Here is a 23,766-nt window from a genome sequence, read left to right on the forward strand (position 1 = left end):
GAATGGAGATATATTTCTATATGGCCTACCGCGTTATACAAATAACTACGAGTCTGGTTCCAGATTCATGTCCGTGATCCACTACTTAAGGGGTGTTGTAAAGTTGGTGCCACTAGCTACCAGTAAATATCCTCTTCCGGGATTGGCATATAGTTTGTTTTGCGTGGTACCCTATTTGTCGTAATTTACTGGAATCACTGATTTTAGCTTGCTTTCTGGCGACACCGAAAGTCCACTGGAGGGAATACGAGTAGGCTGCAATTGTGACGACAAAATGAAATCTGTCCCCGAGGGACAGTGATCCGTGTTCTCCTGGCGCTTGTAAAGGAGGAAAGAGTCTAGGGATCAAGTAGAAAGCCGCACAAATAAGCGTAAACAAATTAGTATAATCGACATTTCATGTTAAAGCTTGGCAACCTAATATTGCATCAATCTAATTTGTCCGCTACGTACCTGTCCAATGACCGAAGGCTATATTCCGTGGGAAGGAATTAGTCACGTGACCTATACATTATGTGCGTAACGAGTTTCATTGAAAACTAAAGATAATTTGCACTTGAAAGCGCCCCCGTATTTCGACTGTAAAACCTCCCCAAGGTCTGTCACCGTAATGAAAGACACACGCGCGTGTGGTGCGACTACGTCGAGTTATTGACTTGGCACCGCTACGGTGTTTGTATATACACACTAATACACATATATTTCTCTATATTAGCGTACATTTCAACTTCAATTGACCAGTTGACAACTCTCTTTTCAAACCATCACTCCTATATTTACAGGCGAAATTAATCAGTTTGTTTTCTTATAAAAGTGACGCAACATCTCTGTGAAATGAAGTTTTGGAGGTAGCACAGCACAACGTTTGAATTTATACTGTTTAAAATTGTTTACCTTAATAATTTCACTGGCAGCAAATAACATTGGGATTGAAGATCTGGACTGTTTTATTAACTTTGGATCTCAGTAAAAGACATCCTGTTTTTTACAGTAAAAGATGCAGCCAAATCTATGCGTGTGTTCCTATGTGGCGGCAGTGGTTGTCATTATGTCGAGTGTTGCATACTGTTATCCCAGAAAACATTTATCACAGGACACTCAGCCTGACGCAGCATATTTTTATGAAGGTAAGAAAGTCGAGACGTCTCTGTCTCTCTGTCTGTCTGTCTGTCTGTCTGTCTCTCTCTCTCTCTCTCTCTCTCTGTCTCTGTCTGTCTCTCTCTCTCTCTCTCTCTCTCTCTCTCTCTCTCTCTCTCTCTCTCTCTCTCTCTCTCTCTCTCTCTCTCTCTCTCTCTCTCTCTCTCTCTCTCTGTGTGTGTGTCTCTGCCTCTGTCTCTGTCTCTGTCTCTGTCTCTGCCTATCTGTCTCTCTCTCTCTTTCTCTATTTGTCTTTGTCTCTTTCTGTCTGTCTCTCTGTATATATTATATAATTATAATTTGCTATTGTACAATAATATAGAGTATGCACAGTAAAGGGAAGAAAAGCATATTTTATCTTATAAACGGAAAATACCCATGGTTTTATGTCTTACATATGGTACATAACAACAATCTCGGGTCTTGCATGTCATCAACAACTGCAAATTTGTTTAAGTTTTTTTATTGTAAAATAGGCGTCGGTTCTTCTTTTGCAGTTCTTTGAGATTGCTTGTGGGTAAACAGAATTAACAAACAACATAAATTGACTAACTGGCTGAATTATGGCACTGATGCAATCTCACGCTATACTTTAACATCTGTTAAGACTTATCTCGATTGTCCTCTCGTCTCTTATGTCATTCCAAGATTGTAGTATCATTGCCGATCCCTGTACGGACGAAACCGTTTCAGATACGTTATTGGACATATGGTGTAACTATTAACGGTGTTTGTTTGTTTGCTTGTGTTTTTTATCGAGGTATATACAACAAAGAAGTATGGAATCAATTTATTATTTGCTGTGTCAAGAGATAGCAAATTAATATGTAGGCCTATGTCTATTTTTCGTTAATTGACCATTCATAAACATGTCTGTATATTTACCATGATATAATATACACCATTACCGTTATACTGTGGTACCATATGTTTATACGTGCATTTTAGTACTTTTCAGAGAACAACATTTGTATTTAATTTCATAATGTATTCGAAAATTTCACAACATTACACTTGTTATTAGATGACTGATCGATACCACTCTAGTCATACTCTTTAACACTGTATGTAATATGTGACAGGGACTTATAGAGGACACACAACACACCGTTATATTAATCATAACTATACTTCATAAAGTCGTCGTTCAGTTGATGTTGATACCGAAGTGTGAGTTTTAATTATCCCACATTATAAAATTTCATTGATTTGGTTTAGACTGTTTGTGGTTTTATGTCATTTAAACATTTATCGTCATATTTACGGATGGTGGGGTCACCGAATGGACATCCCATCCTCACATTTTAATGACAACAGACAAACCACTCCTTACTACCAACCCATTTAGCCTAAAATTTGTACAGAGAGCAGTAAGTTTCAATTGGTCTGGGGACAGAACTCCTTACCATAATGACAAGGAAAGGGTTATTGGAAATGTTTACAAATTGTTCAATGAAACAATATATTATTTTGGTCCCCTATCCACACAAAACTCTCATTATCGTTTTATATTACAATGAGAAACACCTATATTTTGTGGTTTCAATCTCCGGTACTTAATGACTGGCAGAGAATGATGAAAATCTGTTTTATTCACCGGATCTATGTTAAAATGTACTTTGGCTTGGGCTTCCAACAGTTATGTACTCCGTTGTGGGTCATTTAAACCGCCTATTGAGAATTTGAAGAAAACAAATGGTCCCAAATCTCCTGCCAAGCCAATTTATTTTGAAATAGCACGCTATGACGTATTGACAGCCCCAGAAAGTACTAGTGATAGTTAGCTGTGTTCAGGTTTTCACTTCCGCCATCAATTTTCTTTTGGTATGAAACCCAGTTTTTCGTACGGTTATTATCTTTACAATTGATACTTGGGCCATGATTTTGCGTGATGTGAATATTGGAAATCACCATTTTTGTTTTGTTTTGTTTCGTTACTTAAAAGAGTCTTGCCTATGTGTTTTTCTCCGTCTTGTTAGTGGTGACTCTAATTGTGCAATTTTACACTCAACGTGTTATGATACGTTATTGGATATAAAGTGATGACAAAATAGCGAAATTATAATTCCCTTTGTCATGTTTTACATTGCCACTGTATCATTCTCCGATACGTCAACAGTTATGAACGCATGCTAATATATTTTCACCTTTGACCATATTCCATAGTAATTGACAAGCTAATGATGATGGTAACACCATCTTGTTATTTACTGGTTTTTTTTTTTATTTCATCAGAACGTTGGTCGGGTCATTCTTTATCAATGATGTATTTTAAACAACGTTATTGTCTGTTTTATTGCTTTCCAGACGCCATTTAATTGGTGTCGTTAGAGCTATGTACGTCATAACATCACAAAAAGCGTCAGCAGAAAAGAACTCAGCGGTATCTTTTTAAAAGTCTTTTTTTATTGCTAGGGATATCATAAGAAAAATTTAATTAAGATTTTATTTTGTCAGCACGAAAAAAGACAAATATAAAAAAAAAATTAAAGTGAAAGATAAGCCGCAAAAAGGAAGTAAATTGGCAAAATGAATTCACGAGACAACAAAACAAAGGGTTTGAAATGACATCAAATACAAAAATTACAGAGGAAACAAACATGGAGAAAAAAAACTGAGGCGACAAACCAAAAGGAGCCGAGGAGACAATAGGAAAACATAAACAGAATTGAGAGGACAGCAAAACTAACGGGAAAGAGAATAGAGACGCCAAACTAAAAGTGACATATCAGAATCCGAAACAAAAGGAGCCTGTCTTTTATTCCAATCATCATCATAATTCTTGGTTGTATCCTGCCAATATCAAATAGCATCGTTAGTAACGAGATTTCACAGCATAGCAGTTTAGGACTTCCTGAAATGCCCGATTTAATCAATTTAGAAGCGTCGGGATTATGTCTTGTATTTAACTACCCTCAGTCGTTATCTCGATAATCAACTGCCAGTATAATTGATGACAAGATGGCATTGTGTCATAAAACCGAGACATATATCATTTGATGTCATTGAATACTTCCAACAAAGGGTTATAGTTGTGCTATTTGCCGTCTTCAAATTAATCTCGTTCGTAGAGCTTTTTATTGTCATGGTGTTTAGAATCCTTATGAAAAAGTGGTTATTGAAACTTGGGAATACATTTTTTCATCAGCTTTTATTGTATCTATAAATGGAATATTTCATTAATTGCGTAACTCAAACATATTCAGTTCACATCTCAAGGGATAAGCGTATTTATTGGAGTACAATTGTCACGATTAACAACATTCGCCATAAAATCGATGGTTGGGATGGCTGGCTATGTATTACTAATGACACGAGGATACAACCCGGTGTTACGGAACATAACGAATTGGTATCATGCGTGAAGCTTGCATATGTATATATTTCCGCTCTATTAAAATGGAAATTCTTTGTTGATAGAGATCAATTGTAACATTTAGGGATTATTTTTCTACCAACTAACCATACCAAAGTTAAAACATAGACCCTTGCGCATTTTACTTACTATATATACAATTATAAATCAATTTAAATCAATGTAATCGTATCGCCATTAAAATGAGTTACAGTTTGCTGACCTCACTAAGAGTAACTGGGTTGTATGGGAGACTCCGTGTCAGATGTCGACTACTAACGGAGAACAACACAAGATTTGGAGAAATGCAGCTTGATCATGGACATGTTCGACATCATAATTTCGAAATATTCTAATTAGTTATGCGACGTGAAGTCAATAGGCGTGTTGTTTCCGTTGTCACCACCCTAGTTCTCATTTTGAGAATGGACTTAACTAGGATTTGACATAGATTTGTATGACGGGTGTCGTCGTGACCTAGATTTGTATGATAGGTGTTGTCGATGAGGCAGAAGACGCTTTCTCTGTCGGAGCACCTGGTCTTTTTCTCCGTGTACTTTTTCTTAAAGGAAGCAACAAAAAGTCTATTTCCAACATTAATATATAGGTTTAGTTTTGTTTATTTTGTTTAACGTCCTATTAACATCCATGGTAATATACAGGAAATGATTCTTTTATAACAGCATGGTCCACAGGTTACGGGCCTTTCAACTGACGAGTGCTCGTGTCCATAGATGGGGAGAACTCCTCATATGAAAACCGTAAGACCCAAAGAGCAGACCTAAAACCCGTTAAATAAATATGACAAAATGACAAATGTTATAAAAGAAGAATTGCCAAATACATAAGTTGTATGGAAGTAGAGAACAATATATGGCAAATGATGCAGCATATCTATGTTCATCGCTTTTGTTTCCCCCGGGTGTAAAAGTAGCTGTCAAATACACACATGCTGTAGGTAACAACAGGAGTGTTTTCATGATTTGACATGTAGAAGTGGTATACGGTAGAACAGTAGTGAGATTCGTTTACGTCATGGGTCTGAGGTGTGTTGAGATAAGAACACGAACATGACGTGGTAGTATAAAAGGACAAATTGAAATTAAGTAAATGTGTTTTCATAGTATCAGTTGATAAGGGAAATATATCAGACGTTTGATCTAGTATGAATGGCGTGTAAACGGAACCGTAATGTTAACTCAAAATCGATTAAAACGAGGAAAACTATTGATAAAACTAATGTTGACACAGATACCGTTAAAAAGTACAACGAAGATAGACGTCTTTTGTTTCATTGACGTCATGCAATTCTAGTTTAAACCCGGGTATATGTAATGCCATGTTCTCAAAATGAGAGACAGGGCGGCAGAACCACCTGGCACGTCCGTGAGTATCGGACAGATCTAACTACATATCACACAAGGAGCTAAAATACTCTTCAATGAAACCGTGATGTCGACTATAAGACTTGCTCATGGTTTCATCATTTTCATCGAACGAATCCTTGTTTCAGTATGTCAATACTCGATATCTGTCACAGCAATCGTGATATTGAGCATCAAACAAGTATGGATTTACTTGATATATCCATGTTTTGATGTTTTGGTGTTTTACATCCTCGCTGTAACTAATGCCATATGACGGAATTGTCCGTAGATCATTTGACCACTTTAAAGTAATTTTAAAGGATATTACGTAAAACAACAGACATGGTCGTATGGAACTCCACCGGCCATATTATACTGAGGATAACCAGTGTCGTCACGTCAAACTAAGAGCCAATAAATGCCAATCGCAGCCATTACATAATTCCCTTTGGTGGACACTCAGCACTAAGGCCGAATTGGAGGTATTGACAAGGAAGAAATCACGAACAAACATATTACAGAGGGAAAATAAACGTGTCATAGATGTAACTAGGATTCAACCATAAGACGTGATTGATAAAACCAATATTATCTTTGGTGATAACACATACATTATCTGACCTGCGCTGATGTTTAAATGTAGATCACTATTATCATCACCTATATATCACACACCTATCATTACATTCGTGTTTAATTACCCCAGTATTAAATAAATAGTATTATCTACTTATATTACATGGATAATACCCCATATTATAATATATTATCTACAATACATAATACATGTATATCAAGCCCATATTATACATCTAGTATTATCTATGTATATCACATGTATAATCACCCGAATATCATACATATATAATCATATTCTATAGCATATATACAAAATATAGCATGTTTTAACACTTCCACGTGTCATTTTCTGTAATATTCTGCTAAATCCTCTTCGCAGTGATATTCGCTCAGAGGCCAGAATGTTTAAACGAGCGCGGACACAAGCGATTTATTTCAAATAAAAGTCAGGGCCCCAATCCGTTACATGATGAATTCACTACTGCACGCCCATACTATCATTGTCAAACGATGACAAACAACTAGTTGATAATGGCGACCTTTCATCATTTCCCATAACGAAAACAAACAGGTTTGTGCCAGGAAAAAATAATCAGTTATAATATTCATAATAAAAAAAATACTTTCAATCAAAAATGACGGAGGGTTTGAACGGAAAATTCATTTGATAATCTTCTTCCATTCAGACATTAGATTAGAATCCCCACTTTTGTTAATCGATATCGTTTACACCTATCAATGACAAAGGTAGACACTAGCGTTTGATAAACGCTCCTGCTACCGGAAGTCTGAACTGTTGTGTATCATACATACTCGTGGGAAATTATAAAAGTTTGAAATTAATATCACCTGAAATTCTCCTTATAACCTATGATCACCTAGAGAATAATGTCTGACATCTATCAAATAAACCCGGCGTTGAAATTTCGATTTATTAGATGAATTAGAATTTCTGATCTCGTAAAAAATATTAATCTCCGCGACAATTAAAAGTTGGTTCATAAACATGGAGAATAGGCTTGTTTTTGTGTTGTGACGCACTTCACGTTTTAATGACTGTAATCAGATTCATTAAAGCCCTTAATTAACACATATTAAAAATCAATATTTTCCTGACTGTTGGAGTTATAGTAACTGACATTTAAGATCTTCTGCTGGTTATCTTATTCCCCGAAATATATTTAGTATATTTATTTCATCCATTATCAAATCGTTTTCCACTTATGTGTCTTTTACTGTAATATTGCTGTACTGTATTAAGGTTCGCCGTTATCCCCGCACGCCTAACTCAAATTATTTTTAATTTGCAATGGTTCAGAAGATTCGCTTTTTATATTTCAACTTCAACCAATTGCCATATAAAAGACAATATACAGCTCCTATTTTAGTTATGACTTTTACATTTGTTATTTGGCATCACGATTTCAGGAAACTACATTGGTGTGCTTCGTTTGATATGCCTTCTGGTGCCGTTGCCATAATCCTGCTTCTGAATTTGAAGACATAACATTAATCACCTTGCTTTGCTTTTAGTGTAGAAGACGCTTATTCTTTGGAACATCTGGTCTAATTCTCCTTGATTGTTTTATAAGGACATTATCTAAATATAGTAACAGTTCATAGTTTGCCATAGTTTTATCGATTTTGAGTTTACAACTTCGTTTGAATATATATACTCTATGTTGATAGCAAATGTATCATGCATAGTTATCATTACGTGGCATATATTTGAGATCTATAGTTTAATCCTTCAAGGTAATTTGAGAGTAATCCTTACCCATTCCGGCATTTAAAACTCTCAGGAGTTAATCCAGTGTCATATTTCAATATTCCTTAACAAGATACGGTTATAACCTTCTTTTTCTGAACATAATCGAAGACAATAATTGCCCTTATGAAGTGTTTTCATGCAGCTGTGGTTCAGGCTAGCGATGTGCATTTGTCACAGGAATGATTGAATTAAATGGATTGATTTCAATGTTGCTAAGCCGATTATGAAAACAATGCTGTTGATATATTTTTCGTAATATTAGACCTAAGCTTTGCTATTAATGTGTATTTGGTCGCCAAACAGTTTAATGCTGGCAGCTGTAATCTTAATCATTTCGGACAAAGAAACAACAGGAATACCGACATAACGACAAAACCATAGTTCAAACCTTAAACCGTGGGCAAAATATAATATATAGATCTACCTGAAGACTCCTGGAAAAGTACCATAATATTGAGTCCAGGTGTTCCAGAGAGTAACGGTCTTCTGTTTCATTGACGACACCCACCAGAAAAATCGAGGCCAGATTCAGACTTAGCTCCAATCACAACATTAGAAAAAATGAGCAAGATCTCATAAACTTTCAATATCAAACGATTGTGTATGTTCTATTATGCATCTAATAAACAGCACTGTTTGTTGTTCTTGGAAATAAATAATCAATTATTAATGACACAAAAATTATGAAACAAACTTTCCACGATGGAATATCATTATGTTGCATATATTTACGTCTGCATGTTCAATCATTAAATGATTGACTGTAAAAGGTTGATCTGAAGCATGACGATAAGATACAGGTATTTCATAAAATGAAGGCATGTGCATGTTGATATGATGGCGCAATCGCGAGACAGCAACTTACTTCAGGCCGTATTTCTATCATAACTGTCCAAATATCTGTTTTCTCATTGTGACATTGTGACAAATTATCAAATTATGTATTTGTAATAGTTATCAATAAAAGTCTACATTCAAGTTATTTTATCAGATTAATTGCAAAGAAATGTAACACCATGAATATGCAGGGGGGATACGGTAAAATCTAGTTTAAAACTTTTCTTCGGAAGAAGTACAAAATTACCCACACAAGAAACAATCTGAAAGCAGTAATTGTATTAGCAACGCACTTCCATATACTTTCATTGCAGGCAGTAATGATTACTGGGTTTGAACGTAAAATTTGTCATTGTATCCCAAACTACTCATTAAAATATATTAGAATGAATACCAGCTGGTATACAAAACAATAAATGTCAGGACGAAGGATGTATGCAGTATATCAAACTTGCAGCTTTGGATACAGAAGTAAGAAATAACAACTCGTATTTAATGACAAAATAGTTAAAGATTTCATACCAGCCATACAACTCGAGGAAATCATTTAACACAAAGGATGAGAATAAACCACATATACTATATAAAATACGCTATAATATATTTCACAGAAACAAATAACTACATGTATTTATACATTCCATCTTGAAGCGCCGATGTCTTATCTTTTATCTTGTTATTTTTGAATTATTTTGATGTATAGTATGTAGAGGATTAACAGTAAAATACTGCGTGGGGAAGAAGAGGAAGATTTTAATCAATCTGAACAATGGACTATCATAATTGGGTTTTAGGTTAGGAGGATGAAATATCAACGTTGATGAAATAAAAGATAAGTAGTTATCTGGGTAACAAAATAAAGCCATCATGATGCTAGCATAGAATCCATGGTGATATGAAATATTTTAACAAGGAGAGCGTATAGCGTAATATCAGGTTAAATAAACTGCATTTCAAAGAGTTCTTAATACCACATCAAAGTCTCCTTTACGTCGGGGGAGGGGACATGAAGGTTATTATTTGTTGAAACAGGTATTAGTGAGGTAGTTATTGAAACAAAAGAAAGAATAGTAATACAGCTTCAGAAGAAATATTCGCCGCAGCTACAACTTCTATACACGGCAAAAATAAGTTTGAGCAAGATTTTTAGTACAATCTGAAATACTTTATCAAAGATGATGACAGTCGTTTGCAGCAATTTTGAAGAAGACGAACTGAACACCAGAGAGTAAATTCTAACAACTAATGCTTGGACAGATACATACTGACGTCAAAATGAATTTGTTCTTCTGGTATTTTTGAGTCCTCGATGAAATTGGAGAAGATATAAAATACACTAAAATGGGAAACATCCTGTAAATTAATCATAATGACTTGTATTATACCAAAGATAGATTTGGTATGCTGAATTATGACTTTTAAACTAAAGTATTTATTACACAATTTCTACGTCCTCCATGACTCGTCAGTGGTACTTGGGTCGAAATTCTGAGATTCAAGAAGGGATGTCCGAAATATCAAACTGGGCCTAAACATATGTCAAAATATAGAAATAAGGTGTACTAATTATATAGATATATATTACTATAATTCATTCAATTTGGTGAATCTAAGATGTTTATAATTGTAATATGTATTACATTCTGAACAAGTGCTTTAGATATGATAAGCACGCTAACGTAAACAAGAGACTATTAATTACCAATTATGTTTGGGGAAAACTGTTTTGTACTTAACCAAATCATGTACGTTTCCATGTATCTGGAATTTGTCAGCTGACACCCTATTAGGCTTAACGTCGTAACATAATCACTGTCAGTAAAATTCAATACCAATAACCTATACTAAAGTTGTATTGTGTAGTAATCATTTTGGCTCTAATGTACATAACTCTTCATTAGTATTAAAAGGTGTGTCCTTTCTAAAATCCTATGCTTTACTAGGATTTTAACTGTCATGTTAACCAATTAAACCATTAATTTCGATAGATTAATGTACATATATACACAAGGGATGAAAACATTCCTGTCAAAATAATATCTGCTCTACGAAAACATGTGCTGTTACTCTTGCTGAATCCGAGACTAGACGATATGCAAACCCAGGGGGCTCAGAACACACGGTATCATCGATTCCGACATAATAGAAAATGAAGTTTCAAATTAAATAATAGGATGCCAAACAAAAAACAAGAAGAATTGGCTCCAGTTTTTAGAAAATCTTATATAATTTTAGAAAGCGTAATCATATCCATTCAAATTTTAACAGTATCTGGTCATAGTGCATTTGCTGAAATTGAGCATTCCCTTTTTAGGAACTGAATGACGCCCTCGAGACTAAGGATATAAAAGTTTCCTCAGCTGTTCACAGACTATTCTGATGTCTCACATACGTCTATTGGGCAGCATATTCCAGTGAATCAATGCAGATAGCGCATGTGCTAATCAATAAAGCGTTGGCTTTGGGACCGGCTTTTTATTTTATTTCAGAATCAGACTGTATATAAACATAAGGTGTTTACCGTGCTTTTGTCGTTATCAATCTGAAGAAATGTTAGGCTTGACAAGTTCAATAATAATAGCGAATACTCACATGCAAACTTCTGAGCGGTTTGCACGTAATTTTGAGGAATAAGTAGAAAGCAGCAGACCTTAATCAAATCAGATTAGACCACTACTTAATTTTACTTCACTTCTTAACTGCTCTACCGCTCGTTCCAACATCAACACGACCCAATAAAATGTAGACAAAATGGAGTATATCCGCTTATGCTTTCTGGTTTGAGGTTAGTTAGCGTTAAACTATCCATTCTTTTTTTTTTTAATCCTTAACATGCAGTACACTTTATTTACAATATCAAAAACAGTGTTACTTAATATAAGATTAATAGTATCTGTTTTAAGAACACATAAATACATTAATTAATGCGCATTTGACTAGGGCAGTGGTCTTTTGCATTGTATTATAATAATGAGCCGTCTCAACACGGAACAAATTGTATCAAAGCAATAGACGGGTTCAAAATTGAATAAAGCCGAGAAACTAAGCGGGAAGAGTAGAGCTCAATAGACAACAAAACATTACACAATACATGAAACGCAACAAAAGAATAAACTACCCCAGTCAGTACAGAACATAACACTAAGTGTGGAACACAAATATCAATGTGGAACAAAACACTCAGTGAGGAATACAGCACTAAGTGTAGAATACAATACACAGCGTAGAGTACAACACTCAATGTGGAATACAGCACTAAGTGTAGAATACAACACACAGCGCAGAGTACAACACTCAGTGTAGAATGCACCACTCAGTTTGAAACACAGCACTCAGTGTGGAACAGGGCGGCAATATAAAAACAACATTCAGTGTAGAAAACAACTGTTCAGAAAGCAACACTCAATGTAGATTACAGCAATCTCGAAACAATATTCTGAGTAGAAAACTTAAATCTAGATAACAACATTGAGAGTAGAAAACAATAAAAAAAAAACCACTCACTGTAGAATTCAAAATTCAGTACAGAAAACAACAATCCAGAACCCAACACTCAATGACACAAATTATTGAGGAGAGGAGGCAGGTGGCAATTACAATTGTTCATATATAAAGCAAAATATACGTGGGATGGTTTACAATATTGTATATTTACTTTTAAATCCACACAATCAGTTTATTCATATTGCCAAATAGATATAAAGATTTTATGTCGGTTACGTCTGAAGACAGTTGGTTATAATCGAAATGTACACGTCATCTGTTGAAGTAGTTTGTCCCACGTAAGTTGTACGCGTTAATATTTGATAGATAAATATTGATACTTAATGTCGAATCCAGAAATGATATACTCTTAAAACATAAAATGCCCCTTTGTATTAGCAGCGTCTGGTCACGATGTAATTGTTTAAGCTACGTTCCTATTCTTATTGAGCAGTATACCCTTGAGACAATATAAAGAAATGTGGAAATTCCTTATCGAAACATGTGGACTATTTCGAAATTTCACGTACGTCATTCGGACAGTGTATTCAATAAGAAGGGAAATCGATGAATTTACGACATGTAATATTGTTTAAACTATTGCCAATGGGATGGTTCTGATCGTTAATTGGACAAGATGACATTTTCTCTCCTCAATAACCCCGATTGATTTGCTGTGACCATCTATATCTTTCCAGTGTACAGTCAATATTTCTCACTTGATTCAGCAGAAACATATGTGGTTTGTGTCGCTAAAATAACTCCACAATCCGAAGATTTTTTAATAAACACTAAGTAGCTGTATTGACGGAATAGCAATGTGGTCCTTAAGGAATAAAATATACTGAAAGGCTAATTTGATGGGTTTTGATTCCTTTGAAATCATTGAGAAATATTGTACTACTATTGAATAGAACAAAAAAAAGTTAATTTTGACATATAGCATTAGACATCAAAGGAATTAAAACGTATGTTTTAAGTACAGTATGAAACATATTTGCTGTTTTAAGATATAAAATGAAGCCTGTGAAGAGTGAATTTCTGGTTTACCACTCATTTCTAACAAAGTTATCAAAATATTTGGACCTGTAGACAAAATCTAAACTTGAACTGAAGCATACTAGATAAGAACAGTTGTTAATGGATGAGGATACAAACTGTTTTCATTTTCATTTATCAAAATAATATAGATAGTGTATAGAACAACTGTTTATGTGTCCGTGATAACATTAAGATAACGTTCCTAAACACACAATGAAGATTTAACGATCGTATTTAAGCAACATTGCGTTATATTGTATATGTACGTTGATAAAATCTCACTTCTCTGATAACTGTGAAGGAAGTTTCTTTCTATCGTCACACTTTTAGCGTGTTTATTAGTTTAAGGGAAAAGGATACATTGTAGTAGAAATCTTGTAATCTTTATTGAAATTCCCATTTTATTTTATCTCCGAAAAAATCGGTAAAATATAACCACACAAAATAACATTATGTACAGTATCCCAATCATACTTCTAAGTTAGCATTTTACACCTGCTTTTTTATACGTCATGGCTTTGCTCTTATCACAGACTCTCCACGATTATACAGCTCTTATACTTCATTGTGTGTTTATTTGACAAGAAATTATAAAGCTACCTGTAATGTAGCTCAGTGCTTGCCTTAAATAGCAATCTTCCTAACCTAACAGAAATATTAATTGCATAGGTTGAGACTCGGAGAAAATTCACATACTTCGCTCTTCTCAAATGAGCTACAATGGTTCAAATTAATAGAGGCAATAGAGTCCTTATGGTGGTTTCCTCTTTAGGCATTTTAAGGTAGAAACAAGTTTATATTGCGTATTGCCCATATCTTCGTACGCGTCAGTATAGCTGTCTATCATTACAATAAACGTCAGATCCGAAATTTTATTTTGGTGACACTAACAGGGGTTCAGTCACAAGTTTCATCAAAATTCCTTAATTAGAGAACATTAAGCTTAAAATTACTTATTGGCAATCATTCTGGGATATATAAGGAGAAATCTTAATTCATTAAATGTAAATTACTAGTAATCAATTTCCTTAAGATAGGCACATTGATAGAATTGGGGCGGGACAATGATTAGTGATCATGATCATGGTTATGTGATATTAACTGTAGATGTGAATATGTTAACCACAGCCATCGCAAGTACATTAAACTATTGGCTACTCCTAGCGTACCGTCCCTTTAACAATATCAATGGGGGAACTTAATTAATATGTAAATAAACATTATAACAGGCTGAGACTCAGAGCTGTATTCACTATGGACAAAAAAGCTATAGGTACAGAAATGTATACATAGGGATTGCAAAATATCCCTTATAACATGAATATGCTCACCAGGTAGTCTCAACAAAATGATTTTCCCCCTATTTTGACCCCAACTCATAGAGGAGCTAGTAATCCCATCAATGTATGCACAACAATGATAGGAAAGATATTCTAAGGGTTCAATATTGAAGTATATCTGAAGAAAGTGTTAACTACGTGTTCTGTTAGTAAACGTGCCTGGTTGTTTACTGGATGGTAATAAAAATGCATGAGTGTTCATTGATCTCACTCTAAACAATCAATATGGTAATCCATCAGCTGATCAAAAATTCAAATCGTACTTCAGGAGGAACGTCCAGTGTAATGAACAATAAGACTTATCGGATGATTAAAAAGGGTTTTACATGTGGACATGAACATGCCGTCCGTTAATTGGTATGAACTTTTATACAGTATTTCCCTACGTCCAATTGGAAGTTGTTTACGTTCGGTCTAACAAGACATACAGCATTAAGGGAAAGGTATGAAACAAAAGAACTAATCCTTTCGAAGTACGCTTTACTTCTTTGATGTCTAATTCTTAATATCAACTTTAAGGTCGCTCCTTACTAGGAATCAATACATCATTCATCAACTTTAATGTTTTTCCTTGGTTTAATCTTTTTTATGTCCTATTAACAGTTAAGAGATCCATTAATGATAATGTAAAAAAACAACGGTAATTCTATAGTGACATTTAAATCAAATGTCGCATCCTGGACTTGTAAGTATGACACTCTACCCGGACATGATTACATTATATCGACCCTGGGCTTACCCGTTTTTTACACCACACAAGTTGTAGGTACAAAAAGAACGCTGTAAGAACGAAATGACTGACCTCGATGAGTGGTAGGAATCCGTTTAAACTTACCTCGTTTGGTCGAAGACCAAGCGCAAAGTTTCTTAGATTTTATTTCATAATTTGGACATCAACTTTATCCTGGTGTCTGTAACTTTCCCCCTGAGTAGTTGAGTCACCACTAACTGTTCCATAGATGACGCAGCATCTGTCTATGTAGAGTATTAGGCTATTTAAGTACAACAAACTAACTCCCTATGATATGAACTTCATTAATATGTTGCATTAAAAACGAATTATTCTGATATAAGAACATATTGTTCAACCCATGACGAAACAGACATATGAGGGAGTTTTCTATAACTCAATTAATATTTTGGGTGCTATCCACGTTTCGGCAGTAATTGTGTTTTCTTTAAATATGCACTTTAAATGGTAAAGGAAAAGAGAAAGTTATCTTTCAATGTTTCGAACTGTCTCAGAGTCTATTGTTATAATATCAGCGAGCGTCCCATCAAGAATTTCATCCATAAACGTGTGACTTAAAAGAGATGAACGAGAACAGCCGGCCCTCTCTGTGTCGCTGTCGATATTTACAGCTGTCAACGGTAGACAAAAAAGGCATTAACACATCGTTCACAGACTACGGGAAAAGAGGAATAACATATATTTATACATCGTTCATATGAAAGTGTCAACTCTCGTAAAGAAACATGTCTGCTACACTTATTAGACCTTCCGTTTCGTTTTTTACAAATCCACGGCCTTTATCAAGCAATGCTAAGACTAAACCAAAGTTCAAAAATACGTTCAGATGTTCTGATATAGTAGCGCTTAAAATGGAAAGACTTTTCACGGACAAGCACTTTCCTGTACCTCCGAAGTAGGCGATATAAATTATCTGTTCCACACAATGTTGTAATTCAATGACTGCGTGACGTCCAGTCAACACTCTTTAATGCTTATCGCCGACAGACGTGTCAATCTACAGCAAAAATTGTTATCAATACAGCGTATACAAACGGCTCAACAGCGTTAATGTCGTAAGCGAGACTCCATCTTTATGTGCATAAGCGGCACGATATTAGCACGATCACTTAGCAAAACATCTTTATCTCACCATTAGTCTGTGTTGGTGGAAACGTTAGGGTCACAACGGCTGTCCGGGGAATCCCCATTTATAATTTCCGTTTTAGGGTTAAAATCCCAACAGGAACAAGAAAGCGGAACTCGACGTGAAAATTCTGCTCGAGGCGAATAAAAATTGTTCACACTTCCGGCATAATTCTCACTTTCAATTACACGTACCGTTGCAATTGAAAGGGAAAAAAACACAGAAAATGTTTAAGCGATAATTGACTTTGATTTTTTGATTTACAAAGTAATTGCAATTATTTCATAGAATAACACTCTAAAGCATTCACAAAATCGTTCACAATAATAAAAACTCAGAAATTCAGGCTTAATTAACGAAATAATGCATTTATAAAAAAAATCACAACTTACCGGCTTAATCAAAACATATGACAATTCGTTGTCATATTATACCAGGACTACCATGTGTACAGAAGAATTGATGAACCGTGGCTTTTAAGGTTCCAAAAAGTTTTTGATATATCCATAGCCTCTTGTTATCAGTGATTCCATTCCTAAGCAAGGCAAACGGCAACATGAATATATTTCTGAGAATCACGACCGATACCATAATAAAGTAAATCAGGAAATCTTTGGTTGACAGTATCTTTGTAAAATGTAATATTCCAATAAAAGCATGTGGACATTGTGCCTTTTTCTTTCCGACGTGATTTTATTTTCATATGATGCTGAATGTTCTTAAATTTTACCTCTAAACCAGCCACTTACCTCGATCTTTGATTATGATAATACACTATAGCTATCAGGGACAATTTACCACTAAGCTGTACCATAGCAGTATTTCAATGTCCCTATCACGATTTGAGTTTCTTATTTCTTGATAGACATTTCGAAGTAGATTTTATAAATCAATGACTTGTTCCAAATTTCACTGCGTGATAAATTATGAATATTAATGGAAATAACAGGGTCGCAAGATATATAGGCTGTTGAAAAATACAAGGAGGTCTACTGTTGGTCATCATGACAAAGATGATATTTTCTACTGGATATAAGTTCGATGATTTAAAGCCTACTGATGATTTAGTCGTCACTAACTCGATTCTGATTTTGGGAACGCGCCATTACACTGATGTGGCCTAAATTGACGTAGCCGCTGTTATGGTTTTCGCCGTTTGCAGTTTAAACAGATAAAAAAAAACTCCCTGATCCACTGATTTTTGCCTCAACGCTGAAGGGTTCCAATATACACATATGTTTATTCGGTTGTTGCCCTTTTGTTTATCAATTTTGAGTAAGAATACTATTTAAGTTTAGTTAAACCTGTATATATTATTATCAATTGCCTGATACTACGACTGATATTGCTGCTATACTATGACAGCGTTTGAGTAAGGCTAGGAATAGTAGTGAAAGAAAAACGTAACCTCGATGGTAGAAATGTTTCATATGACTTGTAAAAACATATAAATGATTGAGAAAGTTTTAAAATTGCACACAAAAGCGCAAAATATATCTCCTGCATCTATTATTTTTTGGCGTCTCTTCAATTAACTGTTTGTCTCCCCTGTTCCTTTTGTTTTGATATACATTATATTGCATTCCTTTTGTTTTTGTCCCAGCTTTCTTAGCCAATTTTGCTGCAGCTACGCTGTTTGTTACAGAAATTAAATTCATGAAATGTTTAAACAATAAACAAAAACAATACGATAGGAGAACAATGTATCAGAAAACGATATCGTAACGTAAACATATAAGGCTACATTGGTTTAGCATAGTGTAGAGCTGCTGTTTATTGTCCTTTTTAACAGCAATGGTAATTTAAGGACTGCTTCCTCTGTGTGCGAGATACATGCGTGTTGTGTATGTGTGTTTTGGGAAGTTGTGGTATGTACGTGTTTGTTTCCTTGTGATAGCGCGGAACTGATATCGACTTTGTAGTGCTCCCCCACTGAAACGTATAGCTATAATCACCCAGCAGGACACTCCAATCGGTCACATTATACTGACAAGGGGCGAATCAATCGCCACACTTTTAATATGCTGAGGGTTAAGCAGGAGTAGAAGCTATTTAAAATATTTTTGCATGTCTCGGCCAGGGAACAGAACCCAAAGTGTTCCTCACAGAGGCGAACATTCAACTAAAGGACAAACTTGAGTCAGTGCAAGGGAGACATTAGGGAAAAGAATCTAGTCGTCGCTTACGATCATACAATTTGGGCAGCATGTACAATGGTATGCCCTACCTGTAGGGCTATATTGGAATCTCATGAATGACTGGAAGACGTCACATCAATAATGGTATTTTGTTGGTTTTTTTTTTATTATTATTATTTCATACAGGATCGTAACAATGTAAACAGATTTTCATATTGTATGATGGTTTATATTTCAGATGTATATGATAAAAGAGGGCCCCTAGAAGACCCCGTCCTGTATATGTCGCCGCGGACTTACCAACCTCTGGAACATTTCATAAAACGAGGCTGTGAGTATTGTAGTTCATGTGTGTTATTTTCAGGACGGATTTATCAAAAATTGGTCTGATAATAAAAAAAATACGCAACAAACTTATTTTTTGAAGCGTAAACATTATTTTTGGTATGAAAATTTAGTGTTGAAAAATTTCCCCGTCTATACCTAAATTATTTAGGGCCATTTTTATTTTTTCTGGCCTCCCTTCTGAGTTTTGACCCCAGTACCACTGAAGACTTACATCAAGAGACAGCAATATTATAGTCTTTATATTCATCATATTACATAAAGTTCCTAGATTTATATGTAAATATGTTTTATGTGTCTGCTGGCTGGTAAACTCGACTGATACACTTCCTGCATGCCATATTTATACTGAATAATGACTATGGTTGAGATAATAACACATACAATCTATATCATTTTTTTTTCTTTTTATTTCTTTTGCATGTTACATAATATTACAATATTACATATAAAATACAGTGTTATTAGAACATACACATAGATAAGTGAAGCTATGATGGAAATTTTGATATATATACATATTTCGATCCTTTGTTGTATGCATATCTGTGTTAACATGTATATCTCCAACGTTTTTTAATTAAACAATGAAAAAAAAAAGATTAAATAATCGCGTGTATATTCCTGTCCTTTCTATATTTCTAATTCCTCCCTCTTGGTTTTCAACATTTTAGATCTCTCTCATCCCTGACGGGTCCTAGAAAAATTAAGCAGCTGCATTATTCTTTTTCGGCAGATGTTGTAACCCGTAACTTTTTTTACGCGTAGGTAAAGGATATTTTTCACTTCTTTGTATGTATAAAATATTAAAACTGAATGACATCACTATAAATGTCGCACACTGTTTAAATTAATAAAAATTGCATTTGTTTAAATAAAAACTAGCTTTTAGTCTTTGATGTCAATTGTTATTCAGCGCTCAAAGGATTCATCATCAAAATTCAAAAGCCCGATGTAAGTGCCAGAATTGTCTCCGTTTAATATAATCACCCACGGCTCAAAGAGGTACCAAATTGCCTCTGTGACGTTATCATTGCTTTGCCCATACTGGGGTTACCGAGGGAAATACTTTAACAAATGTATTGTAGTTATAACCTTGCAAAACGCTTAACCCCTTTTTATTGAAAGGAAATAAGTATCATTAAAGAACTAATTCAAATTTCTCCTTCCGTTGAGTATGTCTTTAAATATATATAATATACACAGCGCAAAGAAATCAAATGCACTACCACCCACTGGTGCCTCTTTTTTTAAAGCGGGGGCGCAATGGATACAATTTGTCAGAGCTGTAGATATCTCATATGTAGCAACACTGATTTGCTGGTGAACTACCGATATCGAGTCTATAAATGGGTTTGATCGGAGGCTCTCTATCGGAAAATTGAGCGTCTTTGACTAATGATGTGGATAATGGGATCGTCTAAATGACTGCTCTCCCGGCGTAGGCTGAAAAATCACCCGTAGTGACTCGTCTAGATGTGAAATAACACATCTGAATTTCCCATATTACTTTTGATAATGCTGATCAAAACGATTCGTTAAATATTATAACTTGTGTTGTTACATCATAGCAGTAGTTGAATGTATCGTTTTCATATTAAATTACAACACCATGTACAATAACATTTGTTTGAATCAAACGGCCCTCAACACCAAAAGGGCAGATATAGCCCCGAGCGTAAATAGGATTTACAAAACACAACAATGAAAACAATTACATGTTTAACCGAGACTTTGACTTCTCTGGGGGGAAATGCTACAATGGCTCGATAGTCCGAGCACAGTAAATTTTCTTTTACTTTTCGCAGATTAAAATAAGTATGCATGGAGCTATCGTGAACTTGTTTCAGATAGCAACATGCGTTTACCTGTGTTCACCACTGACACGCGTCACGTAAATGGTTGTATCTGCTGCTGATACAGATATACATCAAAAACAAACATCCATACAAACTTATCAACCGTCCTCTCCAGCTTTTATCTAACACATCAGATTACCAGACCATCCCTATGTTTGCGACACAGATAATTTGCCCGCCGGAAGCTACATGTGAGCTAATTAAGTGGAATTGTCTCATAGAACAGAAGTACGATCTTAATTGATGTGCAGGAGCTTCCGGCGAGTTATCAATCACATCCTAGTCTATAATAAGGAATTCGTACCAGTTATATTTGTTTTATTAAATGTTTACATTTTATATCGTCATAATATGGAATTGTCTGTGTTTACCTTTTACAATAAAGTAGTTATCAACATCTAACACTAATATTGTTTCCTTTGTTTCCTCAAAATATGAAGAGGAATAGAATTAAAGAACATTATAAATATATATCAAACAACATCGAAAGAAAAGAAAATAGCTATATACTATACATACGGAATATCTACTGAGCGAGTTGAAATCATGACATGAAGTCCTTTCTAGAGGACACTGATACCTCGTTGCAGCACTTCCGATATCTGTTTTCTACACTCTGAGTAATGCTTATGAACTTGTAGTGGACAACACTCTCTTTAGCGTATTTTTGCCATGGATTAGTGCAACCACAATGATTGTATATGGAATAATGCCCCCCCCCCCCCCCCCCCCCCCCCCCCCCCCCCCCCCCTCCTCTCCACCCCCTAACATAAAATGATAAGTAATTATTGCATGATTTGTATTCAAAGATCCGCATACATATGTCAATACGTTTGTCTAACTTGCATCGGAGTTGATTTTTTTTCTAACTACTTTTAACGAATTCATATATAAAAAAACAAATTTGCCATTTTACATCAATCAGTTTCAAAGCCCTGAACAATCTGATTCCTAGAGCCTTCATACATACATTTTTCATCATTCCTTCCATATCTTATGATTTGTTCTTGGAACAATAGTAAGTATACGAGTCCACGCCGTAATAAATATATCCATAGAATATTATATTGGTATCCTATCAAACCTTAAGGCAAAGTATTTTTATGATGGTTATAGAAGACTTCCTCTAGTATCAGTTTAACACGGATAGGTTTTGTTAACGTCTTTTTTCTAATCTAATAGGTATTACTTTGACTTCTCTTCCTCTTTTATCCGCTTTGCTTTAGATCTAATACATATTTCCTATACGTGGATTATTCAGTTCCTTCTTGGCTTCATCCAATAACTCTAGAAGCAGAACGGAATCATATGACCTACAAATCTTTATCTAAAGGCTTGCGTGATGACATTTCTCGAGTAATTTTTTAATCTCGGCTAGGTTCCACCGAATATGAAATATTCATCAGACACACTTAGAAGAGGTTTTGTTCAGAGACTTACTGTGTGTTATCGCTATCATTTAAATCTGTTATAATAAGTAGCACCTACCTCTCCTAAAGGCCATTTGTATAGCATTTACATTGTTTATTCATTGGAAGTCTTAAGGTGTACAGTTGTAAGCATAGATAAGCATAACAAAGGATTAATACTGCAACCTCCGCTTGAAAACAATGATCGGAATTTTGTGTGAATATATATATGTTAACTTTTCCCCTAAAGGTTAATCACAATACGATGTAAATATGTATACGTATGTTATCAGCCATTGGTCAAGATTTCCTAAAAGTCCTAACAAATACCTCTAGACCTATGACAAATGGAAGCTGGACTGAAATTGATTTTATTTTATTCCGTAAGGATGATAGTTAATATCAGGAGCAATTACTTAATGAGACCATTTTTATGAGGCGCTCTTCCTTCTTAATGATTGGATGATTAATCAGAATCTGTATTATTCCCTTATTGGTTTCCTTTCCTTTCTAATTGCAGACCAAAGCAAACGGTACAGTTTGAATGACCTGATTGCCCGACTTCGAGCTATGGTAGGGAGTGACGAAATACGTCATTCCGGAAGATCGTCATATCTTCGATTCGGCGCAGGCGGCAAAAGATGATAATGACAACGGAGAAAAAACTTATTTTTATTGGAGATATTGCTATGTTAAAAATTACAGCGTAATGAACACAAACACATATTTATTTCATATCTAACTTTTATTTGGAAGTATTTCACACTTCAATGACTATCTTCTCTACCATCGTGTCTGTGCATTATCTATTTTGGGGGAAAACCTTTTGAAAACATATTCCATTGACGTAGAAAGATAAAACTAAAGGGTGTGTTTAAAATAGTATCGGATGCTGTGTCGTGTATACAGCTCACTTTCTCCCTAAATCAATAAAATGCAGATTTTATTTGTGTTCTTGTGTTTTTGTTTTGATTTAAACCCTTTAATGATTTTGACAAGATAATGAATGTATCCAAATCATGTTACAAACAGAATATAAGTGAATCCTTATCACTATAACGATCTGCATATTGTGCATTTAGTTTTCAACAAATAGGCATATTTCGCGCAAAAAAAAGGTGTTGAATTTCAATAAAAAAAATCTTGCTAGATGTCCAATAAAGGTCATACATGAATTTATTCTTGGTGTATTTGATAAAATCTTTCATAAAGAAGACTTGTTTGCATA

The 23,766-nt window shown here is 34.8% G+C and overlaps 1 protein-coding gene across 1 annotated transcript; it reads left to right on the forward strand.

The window, feature by feature from the left end:
- The first annotated feature begins 569 nt into the window (after window positions 1–569).
- LOC117333864 lies at window positions 570–23,490 on the forward strand. Its single transcript, XM_033893283.1, has 4 exons — window positions 570–672; window positions 992–1,127; window positions 19,164–19,256; window positions 23,059–23,490. Exons 2-4 carry the CDS (start codon window positions 998–1,000, stop codon window positions 23,181–23,183), a joined length of 348 nt encoding a protein of 115 aa, XP_033749174.1. The 5' UTR covers window positions 570–672; window positions 992–997; the 3' UTR covers window positions 23,184–23,490.
- Window positions 23,491–23,766: the final 276 nt, after the last annotated feature.

This window comes from Pecten maximus, chromosome 9 (assembly GCF_902652985.1).
Source record: "Pecten maximus chromosome 9, xPecMax1.1, whole genome shotgun sequence".
Taxonomy (NCBI): Eukaryota; Metazoa; Mollusca; class Bivalvia; order Pectinida; family Pectinidae; genus Pecten; species Pecten maximus.

Bases quoted from the DNA above. Each gene is read 5' to 3' on its own strand.
- LOC117333864 (XM_033893283.1), top strand. From the start codon at position 998: ATGCAGCCAAATCTATGCGTGTGTTCCTATGTGGCGGCAGTGGTTGTC. The intron at 1,128-19,163 runs GTAAGAAAGTCG...TTTATATTTCAG, and splicing joins CGCAGCATATTTTTATGAAG to ATGTATATGATAAAAGAGGG. The intron at 19,257-23,058 runs GTGAGTATTGTA...TTCTAATTGCAG, and splicing joins ACATTTCATAAAACGAGGCT to ACCAAAGCAAACGGTACAGT.